Raw genomic sequence first — 18,949 nt, 5'->3', positions numbered from 1 at the left:
AGGGAATTCCCACAAGCACTACTTTTATAATAAAAAATAAATATGAAAACCTTCTAGTGCCATAGGCCAGTGGCTTAAGATCAAACAGAAATTTTTACTGAAGAGATTAAGTTCATATACAATGATAGAAAAAATTGAGAAGCTACTAATAGACAAAATACTACATGCAAATACATAAGTAAAAGTATCTCAAATCACTGTTCTTCTTCCAACACTAAAATAGAAGCCAGTCACTTGCCCTTTTAAATAGTCTATCAATGTTGTCAAACTTCTTTGCTTCATCTGGAAGTTGTGCTCTGATATCTCCACCGATAAAGATGCTTTCCAGATACATCCATTTTCTCTGAACCAACATCCAAACCTGTAAATGCACAATGTCATCATCAGCACAGGTTCCCAGGTACCTCGAGGTGTGTGTGGCAAGATCCCACCTCAACACGGGACAGATTTGAACCAACTCAGGTCAAAAGACTTTCCAGGCAAGAGGGCAGAGTGAGGGCATACACTCCTTTCCAAATATATAGGAACGATAGAGGAAGCAGAGCTCAATATTCTAAAATACACAGCTACACTCAAAAGCAAAAGAAAACTCTCCACCCCAGCCTGGGACAGGGAGGAAGCTTCTAGTTGTGAGCAGGGGTTGGAGCCCCGTGACCCAAAGGACAAACTGTGCAGAAGCCCAAGCAAAAACTGATCCAAATACTACGTGACCCATAATTCCACTCCTAGGCATAGACCCGGAAGAACTGAAAAGAGGGACTCAAAAAGTAGTTGTACACCAACACTTACAGAAGCACTATTTCATTAACCAAAAGGTGGAAACAACCCAAATGTCCATCAACAGGTGAATGGGATACACAAACTGTGGTCCATCCACACGATGGAATACGATTCAGCCACAAAAAAGAATGAAGCACTGACACATTCTACAACATAGATGAACCTTGAAAATATGATGCTAAGTGAAAGAAGCCAGACACAAAGGCCACATACTATATGATTGCATTTATATGAAACACCCACAATAGGTAAATTCACAGAGACAGAAAATAGACTGATGGTTGTCAGAGGCTGGAGGGAGAGGAAGTAGGGAATAATTGCTATTTAATGGGTATGGGAATTTCTTTAGAGATTATGAAAACGTTCTGGAACTAGACAGAGGTGGTGGTTGCACAACATTGTGAATGGACTAAACGCCACTGAATTGTGGACTGTAAAACGGGTAATTGTATGTTACATAAATTTCATGTCAATTAAAAAAATTTTGTCCTAACAAAGAAAAAAAACAGTACTATATCCAGGCTAACAGATACCACTAATAAAAAGTAATAGAGGGCTTCCCTGGTGGCGCAGTGGTTGAGAGTCTGCCTGCCAATGCAGGGGACACGGGTTCGTGCCCCAGTCTGGGAAGATCCCACATGCCATGGAGCGGCTAGGTCCGTGAGCCATGGCCACTGAGCCTGCGCGTCTGGAGCCTGTGCTCCGCAACGGGAGAAGCCACAGCAGTGAGAGGCCCGTGTACCGCACAAAAAAAAAAAAAAAAAAAAATTAAAGTTTAAAAAAAAGTTTAAGTAATAGACAAAAAACAAATTTTAAAAAGCAAGTGACGGAAGCCCATGCATGACCACACTCCTAGCCAGTGAAGCAGGCCTGGCTTCATCCCACCCCAAGCTCAGGGTGTGGCAAGTATAAGGCACTTGCCTATGGTCTGAGGAAGAAAACAAGGCAGCCACACAAAACTGGTGAAATGAGCCTGGGTTGCTCATAGAGGTCTGGACACAAAGCAAGAAAGCCCCAAACCCCCTAATATAAGAAAAATCAAAATCACACAGAGAAAAACACCCTACCATGAAAGAGAGTCACCAAAAAAAAAAAAAAGTGGTGGGGGGGATTCTGTCCTAAGAAAATAAAAAGTAGAAGGAAATCAGAAAAGGGCTTTAAATATGTTTAAATTCTTCAATGTGATACAAGAGGTGAAAGCATTCTTGCAACAAGAACAGGACAGTATTAAACAAGAATAAGGACATATGAAAAAGCACTGATTAGGAGTCATGGAAATTAAAAATGTATTCATTGAAATAAAAACTCAGATTGATGCTTCTAATCATCCCTCCCCCCAAAATAAATCAGACAGAAAAAGTGTGAAAGAGGATCATTAGTTTCTGAGCACAAAATATTCTCATACAGTTTCCTTCCTGCTATGAATCAGCTCCTTTCCATCTTTTGTGTGCCTTTTTTCTCACCTCAATGACTTCCCCTATTAGAGAAAGCGTTTTCTCCCATTTGTGAACAGTTTGCAGAAAAGGCCCCACAAATCTGCTTCCTGAGATGCTTTGCAGGTTGAAAGTGTTGTCATCCAGGCACTGAACAATATCATCAACAGACCCCAAGATGTAGCCTCGCTCCTGGGTGCCTTTGTAATATTTGACCACGGTAAATTTCATATTTTCCCACGTGTCCAGGATTTCCTTCACAGCCTGGCCAGGAATATGAAAAGAACAATTCAGGCACAAGGATTGAGAAAACAGAACCCCAACCCAACAGCAACTTCCTGAGTTTGCCATGGATCAACTCAAACCCAGAGTTCCAGTCAGTGTTCCAAATAAGCAGAGATTCTGGTAATCCTAGCCATCATTTACCAAGCACTTGCTCGGTGACAGGTAAGCACGTGCCATTCACAATCTCCTTAGTCCTCAAAGCACCTCAGTTAGGGAGGGATTATTATTACCCACACTTTACAGAGGTGGGAACTGGGGCTCAGAGAGGGGCCTGCTTGCCACGTTCACTCAGCTACTGAGTGCCAGAACCAGGGTCTAAATTCTGTAATCTGCCTCCAGTCTACATCCTCATGAGATCCTGCCCCTCTGTTTACTCTACTGTAAGCAAGAAAATCAAATTACAAATTAATATGCCTATTTTTATGACATTTTCAAAAACACTGTCAATATTCATGCGTGTATATAAAAGTATGTGTGTATATAGGTGGTGTATATGTGTGCATATGTATGTATGTATATTATGGGTATATGTATGTGCATGTGTATATTGTGCCTGTGTATACATGTGTGCATATATGTATGATACATATGTATTTATGTATATGTATATAGGTGCATGCTATGTGTATATATGTGTGGGCATGTATGTATATGGGCATACTACTCATGTATGTGGATGTGCATGTATATGTATTTCATACATCTGTGTGTCCATGGATATATGTGTACATGTGTACATATGTGTATACACGTGTATATGCATTTTGGGGGGTTGTGCCATGCTGCGGCATGCGGGATCTTAGTTCCCCGACCAGGGATCAAACCCGGACCCCTGCAGTGGAAGCGTGGAGCCCTAACCACTGCACCACCAGGGAATTCCTTGTATATGCATTATAAAGTGTTAAAGGAGGGACTTCCCTAGTGGCAGCAGTGGTTAAGAATCTAGCTGCCAATGCATGGGACACGGGTTCAATCCCTGGTCCGAGAGGATCCCATATGCCGTGGAGCAACTAAGTCCGTGTGCTCAGCTACTGAGCCTGCATTCTGGAGCCCACAAGCCACAACTGCTGAGGCCAGCATGCCACAACTACTGAAGCCCGGGCACCTAGAGCCCGTGCTCCTCAACAAGAGAAGCCACAGCAATGAGAAGCCCGGGCACCGCAACAAAGAGTAGCCCTCACTTGCTGCAGCTAGAGGAAGCCCGCGTACAGCAACGAAGACCCAATGCAGCCAAAAATAAATAAATAAATAAAATTTTTTTACGTTTGTTAAATAAATAAATAAATAAAGTGTTAAAGGATATACCCTAAAATGTTAATAATTTATCTTCAGGGACCTCCCTGGTGGTCCAGGGGTTAAGACTCTACGCTCCCAATGCGGGGACCCAGGTTCGATCCCTGGTCAGGGAACTAGATCCCGCATGCATGCTGCAACTAAGAGCCGACATGCTACAACTAAAGATCCCGCATGCCACAATTAAGAGCCCACACAGCCAAAAAATTAAATATTTTTTAAAATAATAATAATATTAAAATAATAAAAACTAATAAAGATAATTTATCTTCAGGTGGTAGAATTATGAATGATTTGTTTATTTTCTCAGTTTTCTACCTGGAACACCCATTATTTCTTTTTTAAAAAAATATTTATTTATTTATTTTTGGCCACGTTGGGTTTTCGTTTCTGTGCGAGGGCTTTCTCTAGTTGCGGCAAGCAGGGGCCACTCTACACCGCGGTGCGCGGGCCTCTCACTATCGCAGCCTCTCTTGTTGCGGAGTACAGGCTCCAGACGCGCAGGGTCAGTAGTTGTGGCTCACGGGCCTAGTTGCTCCGCGGCATGTGGGATCTTCCCAGACCAGGGCTCGAACCTGTGTCCCCTGCATTGGCAGGCAGATTCTCAACCACTGCACCATCAGGGAAGTACCCACCTGTTATTTCTTTAATAAATAAGTCAAGAGTGAAACTATAATTAAGAACTAAAACATGTAACTGGGGCAGAAATTCTATTTCTAGAACAGATCATTCTTTCTTGCTCAAACATAATAGGTATCAGAGCAAACGGGTCTTCTCTCTGAATTAAAAAAAAAAAATTATCTTCTTTTTCTGTACCATTTTACAACTAAAAATAGTCCTACCTTCTCAATGGCCATCTCCTTGATGGCCGACGTCACAATCTCGTTGAGAACATCTGTGTGTGTGTGAAGCTCCATAGCAAACATGTTTTCCAAGGTGAATGTTTCAGTCATTTCAAACATCACGCCTGTTTTCTCCATAAGCTCTTTCCAATGCCTACAGGTGAATCCACATTAAAATCTTTCTGTCTACTGAGTTTAGTGATGGATTCAATTATTCCCTCTTTAACCACAGGATAAAATCCCATTATCAACACTTCTTGTAATGGAATTTGGAAATACGAGGACATCACTGGAATTATCTGCCCCAAGTTTTCCAAGATCCCACTGGCTGCCGGAATTAAACCCAGGAAACAACATCTAGGAGATATTTTCTGAGATGGCTAGTCTTCACTACCACCTAAGAAGATACATAACTTTTCGTTTGTTGGTAACTGCTTCTGCACGGTCTGTAGACGGGTGATCCTGACCTCTCCTGGATCACTCAGCCTGTCTGAGACCCTGGTGCAAATTACTAGCACTCGTGTGTTGGATAAACATTCAGCAAGCACTAACTCTGTGCAGGCAGTGGGCTGGCTGCTGGGGCTTCAGAGTGACTGAGAGGCAAGGCCCCTGCCCTGGGCGACAGTACCAGCGACTTGGGGAGAGTCAGTGACCGATAAAACAAATCTATAAATTAGATAACCGCACACTGTTTCTAGCACGATGAAAAAAACCGCAGAGTGATAAAGTTAAGAAGGGGGAACGGGACAGACACAGCACCAGGCAGCACTGCCCTTGACCCACTCTGGCCTCCTTTGAAGGTTCACATTTGCCCACTTTTACGGTCCCATGTATATGGGATGAACGCAATAAGGCAGCTAAACGCGGCGCTCGACCAGCAGAATGCCAGATGCCCAGGGTACAAGCAGTAATCGTAGAATCACTGATTTTTGTTGTGCACAGAGATGGTCAGAAAGGAGAATCTACCATTTTTTCTCTCTCTAGTTCCGGGTCTAGTGCAGGAGTCGATACAGAAGAATCCTTGTGGTTGATAATTTAATGGAAACTTTACATAGAAGCGATATTATAGAAATATTACTTGCATGTTTAGAGCCCTGCGCTGCTGTTGGAATCTTGTCCTTCATTATCAGAGCTAAGCAAAGACATTTGAAAGTAAAAGCTCCTCCCACAAACCTGTCTCTTAAAGCCTCGTGCTTCAGGTCAAGAAGTAAAGGAATCGAGTCTTTGAACGCCTTCATTTTTGCTTCCAAATGGTAGGCCACTGATAAATTTCGGACCTGCTGGGGCAGCTTTCTGAGAGACCTGAGAAAACTTTCAATTCCTTCCTGGAGAAACTGAACATTTAGGTTGATCCACAGTGTCTGAGACCATTCTTCCTTTGCAGCCTGGAAACGGGCAAGAAACAGTCCCATCAACAAGACCCCTCTGGAAACTCGAAGGAGGCTTGACCGGGAGAGCGCATTCCTAACTCTTGGTTATGCTCACTTCTCTCCAAATATCATCACCCATCTCCCCACGACGACCCCAAATTCACAAAAGAAAGATCGATTCCAAGGCTCTAAAACACAAACAGACCATTCCAACTTTGTTAAGCCCTCACAAAAATAGTGCTGTATCCGAGGATGTGCAGGATCCCAAACCATGTCTTCCTTTCCTTCAGGGACAAGGATGGAGCAGGATGTCAGAAACAGGTATCTTTAAATCAGGGAGCCACTTGGGTCTTAAATATGGACTTCACTCAGGCGCTGTCCTTTTCTGATAAAAGAAGCTAAGGTTACAAAATACCTACAATTTAGATAATCCTGCTCGGTTATCATAAAGAAAAGACTTTGTGTTCCAGCTCCCTGAGATTTAATGTAAACAGTACCATCTCGTGTAAAATTTACCATCTTGTAGAGTTGGCATTTGCAACCTGTGACATCCAGGCTTGACAGAGTTGCTTGAGTCATGAAATATATTTGACAGGAAATTATGTTAATTGATGAAATACGTGTATGATCATTTTGGGGGGAGGGGGGGTCTTAGTTGCGGCGTGCAGGATCTTTGTTGAGGCATGAGGGATCTTTCATTGCGATGTGCAGGCGCTTGGGCTCTTCCTCGCGGGGCGCAGGCTTCTCTCCAGTTGTGTGCGCGGGGTATTTTCCCTTTCTAGTTGTGGCGCGTGGGCTCTGTAGTTGTGGCGCACGGGCTTAGTTGCCCTGCAGCATGTGGGAACCTAGTTCCCCAACCAGGGATATGACCCACGTCCCCTGCATTGGAAGGTGGATTCTTTACCACTGGACCACCAGGGAAGTCCTCTGTATGATAATTCTTTAAAGTGTAAATGGCACTACATATGATGTATTTACATTTTTTCGTTTCTCTTCTTTTCTTGCCTTCTAGAAAGATATTAAAAGCCCCAACCGTTTTTTGGATTATTTTGAGATGACTCCCATGATTCATTAGCTCCGTTTTGCAAAAATTTAGTGAGAAACAAATTAGAAAGAAATCATAAAGAAATTAAGCACTTCTTGGAGTTTCTACCCCTAAATATACAACCAATCAGTCATTATAATAAAGCCTTTCCTTCATCCACCCTCCATGCCTTTGCCTGACACTCTCTCCACTGAGCACACCTGTTAAAACCACAACTATGGTTGGGCCCACAACCCCACGTTTATCAGGACCCAACACCTACACCCGGGCAGCCAACCACGATTGCTCAAAACTCAACCTTGCCCACGGCCTCAGTCGAAATCCAGGACCGTGTGGGCACCATCGGTCACCCCACGTCTCCTTGGCCCTCTGGCTCCCCATTCTTCTACAGGGTCATTTCAGCCCCACCCCACCATCCTCGACCAGCCAGCATCCCCGCCCACGGTCCCCTCTGCTGATGACCTTGCTGCGGAGAGCCCTGGGGAAGCGGCTGCGATCAGAACAGAACATTCAACATCTCCCGCTAGAAGCATCTCTGTGCGCAGGCTCTGTCCTCCCCATATGACGGTCGATGAGTCTGCCTCTTATTTGAGGCCACCTCTAGATACCATCCCTTTCCCACTTACTCAAGGACAGCAGACATGAAGACTCCCTTCCCCCTCCTGTTACCTGCGTCCCCTCCTTACTGGATCACTCCTATCCGTATACAAACGCACGCTGTAACTTCTCCCACCTTAAAAGAAGTGTCTCCCGACCCCACGTCCCCTCCACCCACCATCACTCCTCATCTCCCTGCTTCCCTCCGTAACAAGGCTCACTGCAAGAGTCACCTACACTTGGCGTTTCTAACGCCTCTCTTCCCTTTCCCTCTGTTTTTCCTAAGCTCTATGGAGGGTTCACGGGGGTACGATCAGCAGCACGTTCATCGAGTGTACTGCTGGGTAAGTTTTGACACGTGCGCACACGGTGAGACCATCACCTCAGTCGAGACGAGGAACGTATCCACGTCACCATCACCCTCGATGGTCTCCTCCTGACTCTCTGTAATCACCCCCTCCCACCCTTCTCCTTCCACCCCACCCCTAGTCAACCACTGACCTGCCTTCGGCCAGGAACATGTACAGCGGCGACCAGGACATTCCCAATGCTGGGCAGCCTCATCTCCATCGGGTTCCAGAACTCTCTCCACACCCCAAATGGAAACCCCGTATTCATTAGCCGTCACTCCCCACTTGACCTCCTCCCAAGAGCCAAGGTGAGAATTTCTATGAAATCTGCCCCAGGCTCCGTATGACGGCGGCCTCAAAGTCCGCTGAGTTGCATTCCGTCCAGCGAGACCCAGTCTGTGGGTGGACGCTTACCTTTAGTCCTTCATAGAGCTCATAAACGGCCTTCAGCCCGCTCATTTCCTTCTGCACTTTCAGCAGCTCTGGGTACATCGTAATTGGAAGATCAAAAAGCTTCTCAGCATTAGCCAACTCCTGACGGTCCTTTTCACATGTCATCAGCTCTTTTTCAAAAGTGGCTAAAAGGTCTACTCCTAGTCAATAAAAAGATAAATGAATGCATACAATTTTTTAATTTAATTTTTATTTCATATTGGAGTATAGCTGATTTACAGTGTTGTGTTAGTTTCAGGTGTACAGCACAGTGATTCAGTTATACAGATACATGTATCTTTTGCAGGTTCTTTTCCCATATAGGTTATTACAGAGCATTGAGTAGAGTTCCCTGTGCTACACAGTACAGGGATTATCTATTTTATACATTATCTATTTTATATATAGTAGTGTGTATAATCCCAAATTTCTAATTTATCCCTCCCCCCTCCAACTTTCCCCTTTGGTAACCATGTTTGTTTTTGAAGTCTGTGAGTCTGTTTCTGTTTTATAAATAAGTTCGTTTTGAATACATACAATTTTAAGTTATACAAAATTGAATAAGAAATCATGAACGATATGCAAAACTATCATCTCATCCATAGAAGCCAACTGGGAAGACAAATTTAGAATGACCAGACTTTATTTTGCCATCATTCTAACTAAAACCAGAGGGCCAGTTACATGTGCAAGTTCCTCCAGTTAGAAAGTTCTGTCTCCTGAGCGTTCTCGCTCTAAGTGGTCTCAGCTTGGCCTGCAGATTAGAATCCCCACGGGAGCTTTTAATAACCTTGAAGTCCAGACCACTCTCCAGACCAGTGGAATCAACTCTGTGGACCTGGTGCCCAGGCAGCAGTGGTTTTTAGAGATCCGCAGAGGAACCCAGTGTACAGGCAAGGTTACACACCACTGCTCCATCCCGTCTTCCCATAAAATTCTTAAGCAGAACACGTTCAAATGCCTCAGTAAGACCAACGTGAATACCCTTACCTCTATCAAGATCTTCGCCAACAGAACCAGGGCCTTCCTGATAAAAACGTCTTGCAAAGTCCTCTATCTGCTGTCTGTAGTTTAATATTTCACCTCGAGTGATCTGAGAAAAGCAGGGTTGCATTAGTTTAGCCCACTGGATATTTTTCAGCATCTTTACTCGGAAAGTAAAGCGTTTCAAGGTACCTCCGTGAACATTCTCTTTATACCTCCCAGAGTACACTCCACGTTCAATGCATCAGTAAACAGATTTGACCACATGCTCTCAATCTTGTCAACCAGTTCTTTCTCTGCATCGGAAGGCTAAAACAAACAAACAAACAAACAAACAAACAATAAATCATCAGCAGTTTGGAAATGAAATTTCTGGTCAAAGCTTCTGCTTTCCAGGACTTCTGCTTCTGCGTAATGGCAGGCTATGTCATTTGAACAAATGCTGGTTGAATTATACAAATTAGATATTTATAATAAAAATAAAATCAGGAGAAAATAATTTTTTAAAAGAGATAGATGACATAGGCAGAAAGAGAAATAACCTAGAGAGATAAGCCCTTCATAAAGTAAAACCGAGCTTCAAATCAACCTCAACTCTGATTAAAATAAGGTTATCTTGACCTGTTAACACACCCAGCTGTGTTGTCATAAGCAAAAATAAATCTCCTATGATGAAACATAACATCATCTGTAGCCTCCAATTCTCCCTACAATTTGTCATATATGATGTCCAGAACTCAATCAGAAATAATAGGACGATAAGGATACAAATGACTTGAAGGAAACCAAGAGATACACAGACAGTATAAGCAGACAGTAATGGAGTTCTAAGACACAGAATTCTAAATAATGCTGCTTGATAAAGAAAAAAAAAGACAGAACTGAAAATTTTGACTTTATTTTAATTATAAAAATATAAATTTTGCATACTGTGCATTTTTCTTTTTACCTTTGGAGGATGCTAGAGAACTAATTTACTATACTGGAAACATGTAAATACAGGGTAAATAACCTGCCCTTGTTAAATAAACTGTATCTCAGGGTAAACAGATAGTTAAGGAAAAATTTCTCTTTTTTCATTTTTATTATTTTTTTATTGAAGTATAATTGACAATACTATGTTTTTTTGTTGTTTGTTTTTTTGCGGTACGCAGGCCTCTCACTGTTGTGGTCTCTCCCACTGTGCAGCACAGGCTCCGGACGCGCAGGCTCAGCGGCCACGGCTCACGGGCCCAGCCGCTCCGCAGCACGTGGGATCCTCCCGGACCAGGGCACGAACCCGTGGTCCCCTGCATCGGCAGGCGGACTCTCAACCACTGCGCCACCAGGGAAGCCCTGCAAGTCATTTTTGGTGGGTCTATATACTACAAATTTTCTATGCAGTAAACATGGTTTATATAGAAATTGTAAATTTATCCAACTAATTTATTGAAATAATTCCAGTGAATTGGAACTGCTAGGACGAAGGCTATCCAAAATTTAGAGTTTGAGTTCAAACTAGATTTCCCCTACTATTAATATATGGATGGGACCTCATGAATCTTGTCCCCCAGTGTTTATGCGGGTCTGTTTCCTAAAACTGTATAAATGTTAGATTTTTAATCTCGGGTAATATGATATTACAAAGAAAGTGCTTTTCTTCTGTTATTGTTCAGCTCGGTCATCTTCATAGATGCTTAATCCTTACTAGTCACTTGTGTTATTTCATTTTCTTCCATTGTTTTTTTTTTCCATTTCCCTTGGTATATCAATGTCTTTGTTACTGGTTTGTAAGAACTCATTTATGACTAAGGATGTTAACCATTTGTCATGCAGAACAAATGAAATACCATATTTTATTGCCATCAATTTAATATGGTGTTTTGTATTTTGGTTGTGTATTAAAATATAATCATGTTGTGTTTTTTAAAAATAAAATAAAATAGGAACTTCCCTGGCAGTCCAGTGGTTAGGACTACAAGCTTCCACTGCAGGGGGGCACAGGTTCGATCCCTGGTCAGGGAACTAAGATGCCACGTGCCGCACAGGGCAGCCAAAAAAATTAAAATATAAATAAATAAATAAATACAAAAACACACAAAGGAAGTAAGGAAGAGAGGGAGGGAGGGAGGGAGGGAGAGAGGGAGGGAGGAAGGAAGGCAGGAAGGAAGGAAGGAAGGAAGGAAGGAAGGGAAAGAGTTCACTTACAAAGAGACTGTACATCGCCATGGTGCGGTACCTCTCCTGGACATCCCGGTATCTTAGTTCCATCACTAAAGATTTACTTCTTATTTCTGCGATTGTTGCAAGGACAAACTTGAGATCTTGAAGAGTACTGGGGCTCTTCTTCAGATTATTGGTCAGGAACTATAAAAGAGAGTTCAAAGGGACACTGAACAAGCATAGGGGAAAAAAATACAGCACTGAATGAAGCCCTGATGATCATGAAAGCCGGGGCCCCACTACCTCTATCTCTTCGTGCAGATTATGGAGCTCCTCTCTGGCTGACTCGTTAAGGAGCTTCCCAAGGGAAACCACCCAGGACTTGGCATTTTCCTGTACGGTGTTCACCAGGGGTCCGAGCTGAAGGCGGATGCAGTGCTCATCCTTGATCAAGGGGTGATGCGCCACTTCAGAGGCGATCCTGGAATAGAACTGCAACTTCTCGTCATAGGCAACGCAAGGGGGCTTCTTGGCAGCAAACTTCTCCATCACGATGGCTTTGTCCAGTTTCCAGAGCGGCCGGTACCGCTTCCACTTCTGCAGGTACCTCATAAGATTGATCAGGACGCCGTGGACGTGCTGGGGGATCATAGCGGCCTGCTCAATTACCTGCGGGTTCTGAGAAATATCATTGTAAAAGTTGATGATAATAAGTTCTTCTTCCTCTCCCTTCTGAGGGGGGCACTCTATGCAGCTGCCATTCATCCAGCGAACAAAATTCTGGCAAAATAAGAATTGGGGGGAAAAAGACAGTCCTTTAGTATCTATTTTGCTTCCTATGTACATATCATGTTCAGTAATAAGTCTTGCTAGTAACGGATACCACTTTATTATTGATAAGCTGTGCTAGGTTGCAAAAAATCACCACAATCCTTTGTTCCTCCCATCAAGAGATTCTGTCTGTTGACAAAATGGTCTATCGGGAGTGCCTGTTTTCCCGCTCTGGGCCTGTGACTTGACCAACAGATAGGGCAAGTGGCATCATGCAAGGTCCAAGCCCAGGGCTCAAGTAGCCCAGCAGCTTCTACTCTCATGCTCTTGAAACCTTGCAGCCACCAGATGCACGAGCTTCAGCTAGCCTACATGATGATGGAGACCCAGGAGAACCAAGGCTCCCCAGGCAACAGCCAGCCAATCATCAGACATGTGCTTGAGCACAGCCAAGTTCGGATGTATGGAACAACATTAGTTTCCAGTGTCCCAGAACAAATTTGCCATTGGACATCTCCCTGCTGTATAGTCAAGAGCCCCTCTTCTTTCAAGCAAACCATGGGTGGTCATACATAACATCTCTGAACCGTAGTCTGGCCACCTGTAGAATGGGAATAACCACAATTACTAATTCTACTGCTCACTGTAATACTAATACCAAACTGATAGCTAACGTTTATTTAGAGCTAATTGCCAAGTACTGTGTTAAGTGCTCTACACGTTATGCCATTTAATTCTCGCAACCCACTCTAGAACATGGATTGTATTATCATTTCCACTTAATAGATGAGGTAATTCGATCCTAGTTTAAAACTTTTGCTCATTGCTTTCAGTCATGAAATATGAATCCTGAAGCTCAAATAGTGCAGTCAAGCCAACTTAAGTCACCTCGCCATAAGTGTTTATTTGCAGAGATTTTTGTGAATGAAAGGCATTTCCAACATTTTCGAAGAGGATAGGTAAAAATTCTTTTCATTTAAAACAAAGCATTGATAAAAATATAATAAGAATAAATAAAAGAAAGCATTTATGAAGATAAAATAACAGTTTTCACCACAAAGCCTCAAACCCCATCTATGGCAGGGGTGGGAATAAACTGGCATGAAAAACTATGATTAATATCCATAATGCTTCACAAAGAGTCTTTCCTATTTATTTACCCCTTGGAAATGGTTTTGTTTTCCTGTTCAAAGCCTTGGTAATGTAACACCTAAAAGTTAGAGAATTTATATGACCGAGGTTTAATAAATGACCTATTTGCATAGATTATAAAACATGTGGAATTTACGCATTAATTTCCAAGTACAGTGAAATGAAATTCCCTATTTGTAACATATACACTTAGTTTTATGCTAAAAAACATGCCTGAGGGCTTCCCTGGTGGCACAGTGGTTAAGAATCTGCCTGCCAATGCAGGGGACACGGGTTCGAGCCGTGGTCTGGGAAGATCCCACATGCCACAGAACAACTAAGCCCGTGCGCCACAACTACTGAGCCTGCGCTCTAGAGCCCGCGAGCCACAACCGCTGAGCCCACGTGCCACAACTACGGAAGCCCGCACGCCTAGAGGCCGTGCTCCGCAACAAGAGAATCCACCGCAATAAGAAGCCCACACACCTCAATGAAGAGTAGCCCCCGCTCGCCGCAACCAGAGAAAAGCCCGCACACAGCAATGAAGACCCAATGCAGCCAAAAATAAATGAATTAATTAATTTAAAAAAATTTTTTTAATGCCTGAGATATGTTTGACTTTCTGAACAAATCAAGTGAAAAGAAAGATATTAGTCTCTTGAGGGGGTGTGACATCTCTTATCCACAAAGATGGCCCTACTTTCCCAGTGTTGGTAAGACGTAAACTTTGGGTTATTTGCCAACTGACAGTCATTTGACAAGCACTGACTGAGTGCCAATTATGTGCTAGGCGCTGTGTGAGGTGCTGGGGGTTCCAGAGTGAACAGACACACAAAGTTCGTGGTGTCGTGGAACCTGCACTCTAGTGGCGTGAGCTAGTCAAAGCATGAACGCGCAGGTCAATAAATAAGAAAAGGTCAGTCAGATAGTGATATGGGCTAGGAAGACGGTGGAGTACGGTGAGGTAACCGAGAAGGGCCGGAAGGAGCCAGCAAGTCAAGGTCTGGGGGGCAGAAGGTTCCAGGCAGAGGGAGCAGGAGTGCCACCATTTCAAGGAGGAAGTGGTGTTACCTGCTGGACGTGCATTAGGCTGGGGCACAGTGGGGCGTGTACAGGTAGGAGCTGATCAGAAAGGCAGGAAGGTGCTAGATTGCAGAGGGGCTCATAGACCAGAATGAGGAGTTTGGATTATGTTTCTAAGTGCAACGTGAAGTCATTGGGGGCTTTTATACAGGGATGACATGAAACGATGGACGTTTTTAAAGGAGAATCCTGACCACCTGTGGAAACATTACTGCAACAGTCCAGGTGAGGGACGATGAACGTGGGATGGACCGGTAACGTGGAAAAGGAGAGAAGAGGGGAGGTCAGAGGCGTGGCGGTGGGGGGCAGCGAGTCAAGCAGACTTACCGCCGGGCTGGGTGTGGGTGGATGGGAGAAAAGAGGCATCGAGGACGCGGCTCCCAGGGTTTTGACCCAACCACTTGGGTGGATGTTGGCGCCGCTGCCTGAAGTAGGGAAAATGGGGGCAGGACCAGGCTGCACACTGGAGGGCCGAGAATTCCATCCGGCGCTCGCCAAGTCTAAGGTTCAAGGGGAGACAGCCGGCAGGTGACTAGAAACGTGTGTTGTGTGCTAGAGAATTCTGGGCTGGAGATGGAAATGCGGCAGGCTTGCCTCCATAGGGCTGGTGACGACGGCCACGGGGCCGGTCGTGAGGACGCACAAAGAAGATAAAGAGAGGTGAGAAGGGAGCCGGCATCAAGCCCTGGGACACCCCCAAACGTCAGAGATTTACAGAGGAGGAGCCAGGAAGAGAGTAAAGCGGTGTGGACACAGGACAGGGTGGAGCCTGTGCCCTTGACCTCGTGGGTCACCTGCCGTCCGCAGCTGGTGGGCCCAGCCCTCTGTGACAAGGGGTCAACCGGGAAACAACACACAGTTCTGCTCCTACCTTGGTCACCTCCACACAATTTCGGACACAGTGGACGCACAATTTGTCAATCTCGCTTGCGCTGGGGTGCAGGATGATCTCGGGCGCCGTCAAAATGGTTTCCATTTGGAACAAAGGGACGTTTCCAAGGATTAAAGAATTAAAAGACTGCAAATTCCTAGGAGGGGTTAATAAAACAGGCTCAGTACTCAGCAGCGTGAAAGAGATCCGACAGCGGGTGAACATGGCTGGAGTCCCAGCCGCCACCTATAAAAAGCCTGCAACAAGGAATAACACATTCTACGGCTGTGATGGACAGTGTGGGATGAGTCTCATTATACACCCTTTTTATGGCCCAAATTTTACATATAGTTCATTTCTACTTTGGGGAAGTTAGAATACCTGTTAGTTGGAAGATACTTACTAATGGTAATGCCAAAAAGCTGTTTGACTCTGGTTCAGGAAAAATGAACACTCGTGTCCCCCCTCCGCCTGGCCCACCAGACTCTGTCCTTTCCAGGATTAAATCAGGGACAGCACAGGGATGGACACTTCATTAGCCTGCAAACCGGTCTTCCTCTTCCCCCGATCCCCACCCCAATTCAGTAACCCCTATAGCCAGAGAGAGTGTACGAAACGTGTCACTCTTCTCTCTCTGAGAATAAATGCAAGCTCCTCCCGGGGTCTTCGTGATCTGGCCCCTGCCTGCTCAGCTTCCTTTCCTGCCCACTCCCTTCACTCTCTCTGTTCCTTCCTTCTGTTCCTCCCACGTGGCCTCCAGGTCTTCACACCGGCCTTTGTCTCCCCCCAGAAAGCTCCTCCCCTTCCAGCTTGCTCCTTAGCTTCAGGGCTCGGCTAAAACATGGCCTCTCCGTGGCCCTTCTTGACCAACAAACACAACAGCCCTTCCCGTCTCTCCCTGGAACATTATGCTGCTTTATTTCTTTCACAGAGAATATTTATTTCCTTGAGTCTTGCATCTCTCACCTATGAGGATGGAGAAGCTCCAGAAAAATAGGGGCTTTATCTAGTCCAGTGCCTGGTCCAGCCCAGGCTCTAAAAAACCTTGGAATGAATGAATGAGTGAACAGATGGACTGATGGGTAAATGGATTAATGGATCAAGGGAAAACATAGTGTATTAGAAAGAGAAAACTCAGGAGGTAGCCGTGTACAAGGGCTGTGCCAGGCGGCTTGTGAGATCTTAGTTCCCCAACCAGGGATCGAAACAGGGCCCTTGGCAGTGAAAGCACGGAGTCCTAACCACTCGACCACCTGGGAATTCCTAAGGGGCTGCTTTAAGAGTCAAAGAAGCCACATTAAAAAGCAAATGATGGGCTTCCCTGGTGGCGCAGTGGTTGAGAGTCCACCTGATGATGCAGGGGACACGGGTTCGTGCCCCGGTCCAGGAAGATCCCACATGCTGCGGAGTGGCTGAGCCCATGAGCCATGGCCACTGGGCCTGCGCGTCCGGAGCCTGTGCTCCGCAACAGGAGAGGCCACAGCGGTGAGAGGCCCACGTACTGCAAAAAAAAAAAAAAGCAAATGAAATATGTAGAAAACAGATTTATTTAAAGGATCAATGAATGAAGTGAAGTTTGTCAAACTGCATCCAGGGGACTTCCCTGATGGTGCAACAGTTAAGAATCCACGTGCCAATGTAGGGGACACGGGTTCGCGCCCTGGTCCAGGGGGATCCCACATGCCACAGCGCAACTAAGCCCATGCGCCACAACTACTGAGCCCACGTGCCACAACTACCGAAGCCTGCACGCCTAGAGCCCGTGCTCCACAATAAGAGAAGCCACCGCAATGAGAAGCCCACGCACCACAACGAAGAGTAGCCCTCGCTCGCCTCAACTAGAGAAAGCCCGCGTGCAGCAACGAAGACCCAGCACAGCCGAAAAAAAAAAAAACTGCATCCAGGAAAACAGAAGACCAAAGGTCTTTATTTTATTTATTAATGCATTATTCCAACGTGGATTCTACTATCACAAGGATACTTTTACTACAGCAGGAGACCCTAAAATCAAAGTGGTAGAAAATACGAATCAGGGGCAGTTTAGTGGAGTGATACTGGCCTAGGTTCAATCCCAGCTCTTCTTACTAGATGTGTGGCCTTAGCAGGCAAGTCACTTATCCTCCCAATAGTCTGTGTCCTCATTTGTAAAATGGGGATGAGGATTGTTAAAGAGCATAACGTGAGCCTGGTGCAGAGTAAGCCTTTACACGTGGAAACTTTAAAAATAGAGAGAATCGGGGCTTCCCTGGTGGCGCAGTGGTTGAGAGTCCGCCTGCCGATGCAGGGGACGCGGGTTCGTGCCCCGGTCCGGGAGGATCCCACATGCCGCGGAGCGGCTGGGCCTGTGAGCCATGGCCGCTGAGCCTGTGCGTCCGGAGCCTGTGCTCCGCAACGGGAGAGGCCACAACAGTGAGAGGCCCGCATACCGCAAAAAAAAAAAAAATAAAAAATAAAAAAAAATTTAAAAATAGAGAGAATCAAGAAGGAGACTGAACATACAAGTCATAAATACCTATACACTTGCTGCATTCAGGGTACAAATTTGCTTCCAAGCTTCCTAGTGGCCACGGAGGAAAGAGAAAGCTATGAAGTCAACAATTCATAGTGTTCATACCATTTAAAAACAAAACAGGGGGGCTTCCCTGGTGGCGCAGTGGTTAGGGCTCTGTGCTTCCACTGCAGGGGGCATGGTTTTGATCCCTGGTCAGGGAACTAAGATCTTGCATGCTGTGTGGCGCGGCCAAAACAATTTTTTTAAAATTTTTTTAAATTGAATAATAATAATAAAATAATAAAAAATTTAAAATCATAATGGAGAAGAAGTTTTCCAAAAACAACAAAAAAAATGAAAGAGGAAAGAGAAGAGGAAAAATACTTTCTTAGGAGGCTAAGATCAGAAGGGAAATTAGAGAAACTTCTTCTGGGGTTCTTCATAAAGAAAACATACGGGACTTCCCTGGTGACTCAGTGGTTAAGAATCTGCCTGCCAATGCAGGGGGCACGGGTTCGAGGCCTGGGCCGGGAAGATCCCACATGCCACAGAGCAACTAAGCCTGTGCGCCACAACTACTGAGCCTGCACTCTTGAGCCCGTGAGCCACAACTACTGAGCCCACGTGCCACAACTACTGAAGCCCGCGTGCCTAGAGCCCATGCTCCGCAACAAGAGAAGCCATCACAATGAGAAGCCTACGCACCGCAACGAAGAGTAGCCCCCGCTCGATGCAACTAGAGAAAGCCCGTGCGCAGCAACAAAGACCCAAGACAGCCAAAAATAAATAAATAAGAATAAATAAATTAATTTTTTTTAAAAAAAGAAAACATATGATAAAATGAACACCACCCTTGTCAATATGGAGGTAATAGCAACAGTGATGAATTTCATTGGCTGGTTTCTTAGAAGGACCCTAAAGCCAATGTGAAGACCAGGCACTTAGCTCTCGGCCAGTCTGAGCTGCAGAGCTGTGGATCGTGAGCTCCAGGAGGGAAGGGACAACCTCCCATGTGTCTGAGGCTGGCACACATAATAAGCATTCAACAC

General features: G+C 45.0%; 1 protein-coding gene across 3 annotated transcripts in view; it reads right to left on the bottom strand.

Moving 5' to 3' along the window:
* The window catches only part of DNAH10 (dynein axonemal heavy chain 10), a 150,165-nt gene that overhangs the window by 86,215 nt on the left and 45,001 nt on the right, over nt 1-18,949 (bottom strand). For 2 of the 3 annotated variants that reach the window (XM_067015312.1, XM_059040733.2), the window contains exons 19-28: nt 15,410-15,566; nt 11,857-12,333; nt 11,599-11,757; nt 9,604-9,720; nt 9,418-9,520; nt 8,410-8,588; nt 5,807-6,018; nt 4,634-4,787; nt 2,244-2,477; nt 239-361 (exon numbers count right to left, since the gene is read on the bottom strand). In XM_067015312.1, the coding sequence (XP_066871413.1) occupies nt 239-361; nt 2,244-2,477; nt 4,634-4,787; nt 5,807-6,018; nt 8,410-8,588; nt 9,418-9,520; nt 9,604-9,720; nt 11,599-11,757; nt 11,857-12,333; nt 15,410-15,566 (1,915 nt within the window). The remainder of the gene's footprint in view (nt 1-238; nt 362-2,243; nt 2,478-4,633; nt 4,788-5,806; nt 6,019-8,409; nt 8,589-9,417; nt 9,521-9,603; nt 9,721-11,598; nt 11,758-11,856; nt 12,334-15,409; nt 15,567-18,949) is intronic. The other variant, XM_067015313.1, reaches the window with a different exon arrangement.

This window comes from Kogia breviceps, chromosome 15 (assembly GCF_026419965.1).
Source record: "Kogia breviceps isolate mKogBre1 chromosome 15, mKogBre1 haplotype 1, whole genome shotgun sequence".
NCBI lineage: Eukaryota > Metazoa > Chordata > Mammalia > Artiodactyla > Physeteridae > Kogia > Kogia breviceps.
Note: the sequence above shows the minus strand (reverse complement) of the source record. Positions and strands in the feature narration are given on the sequence as shown.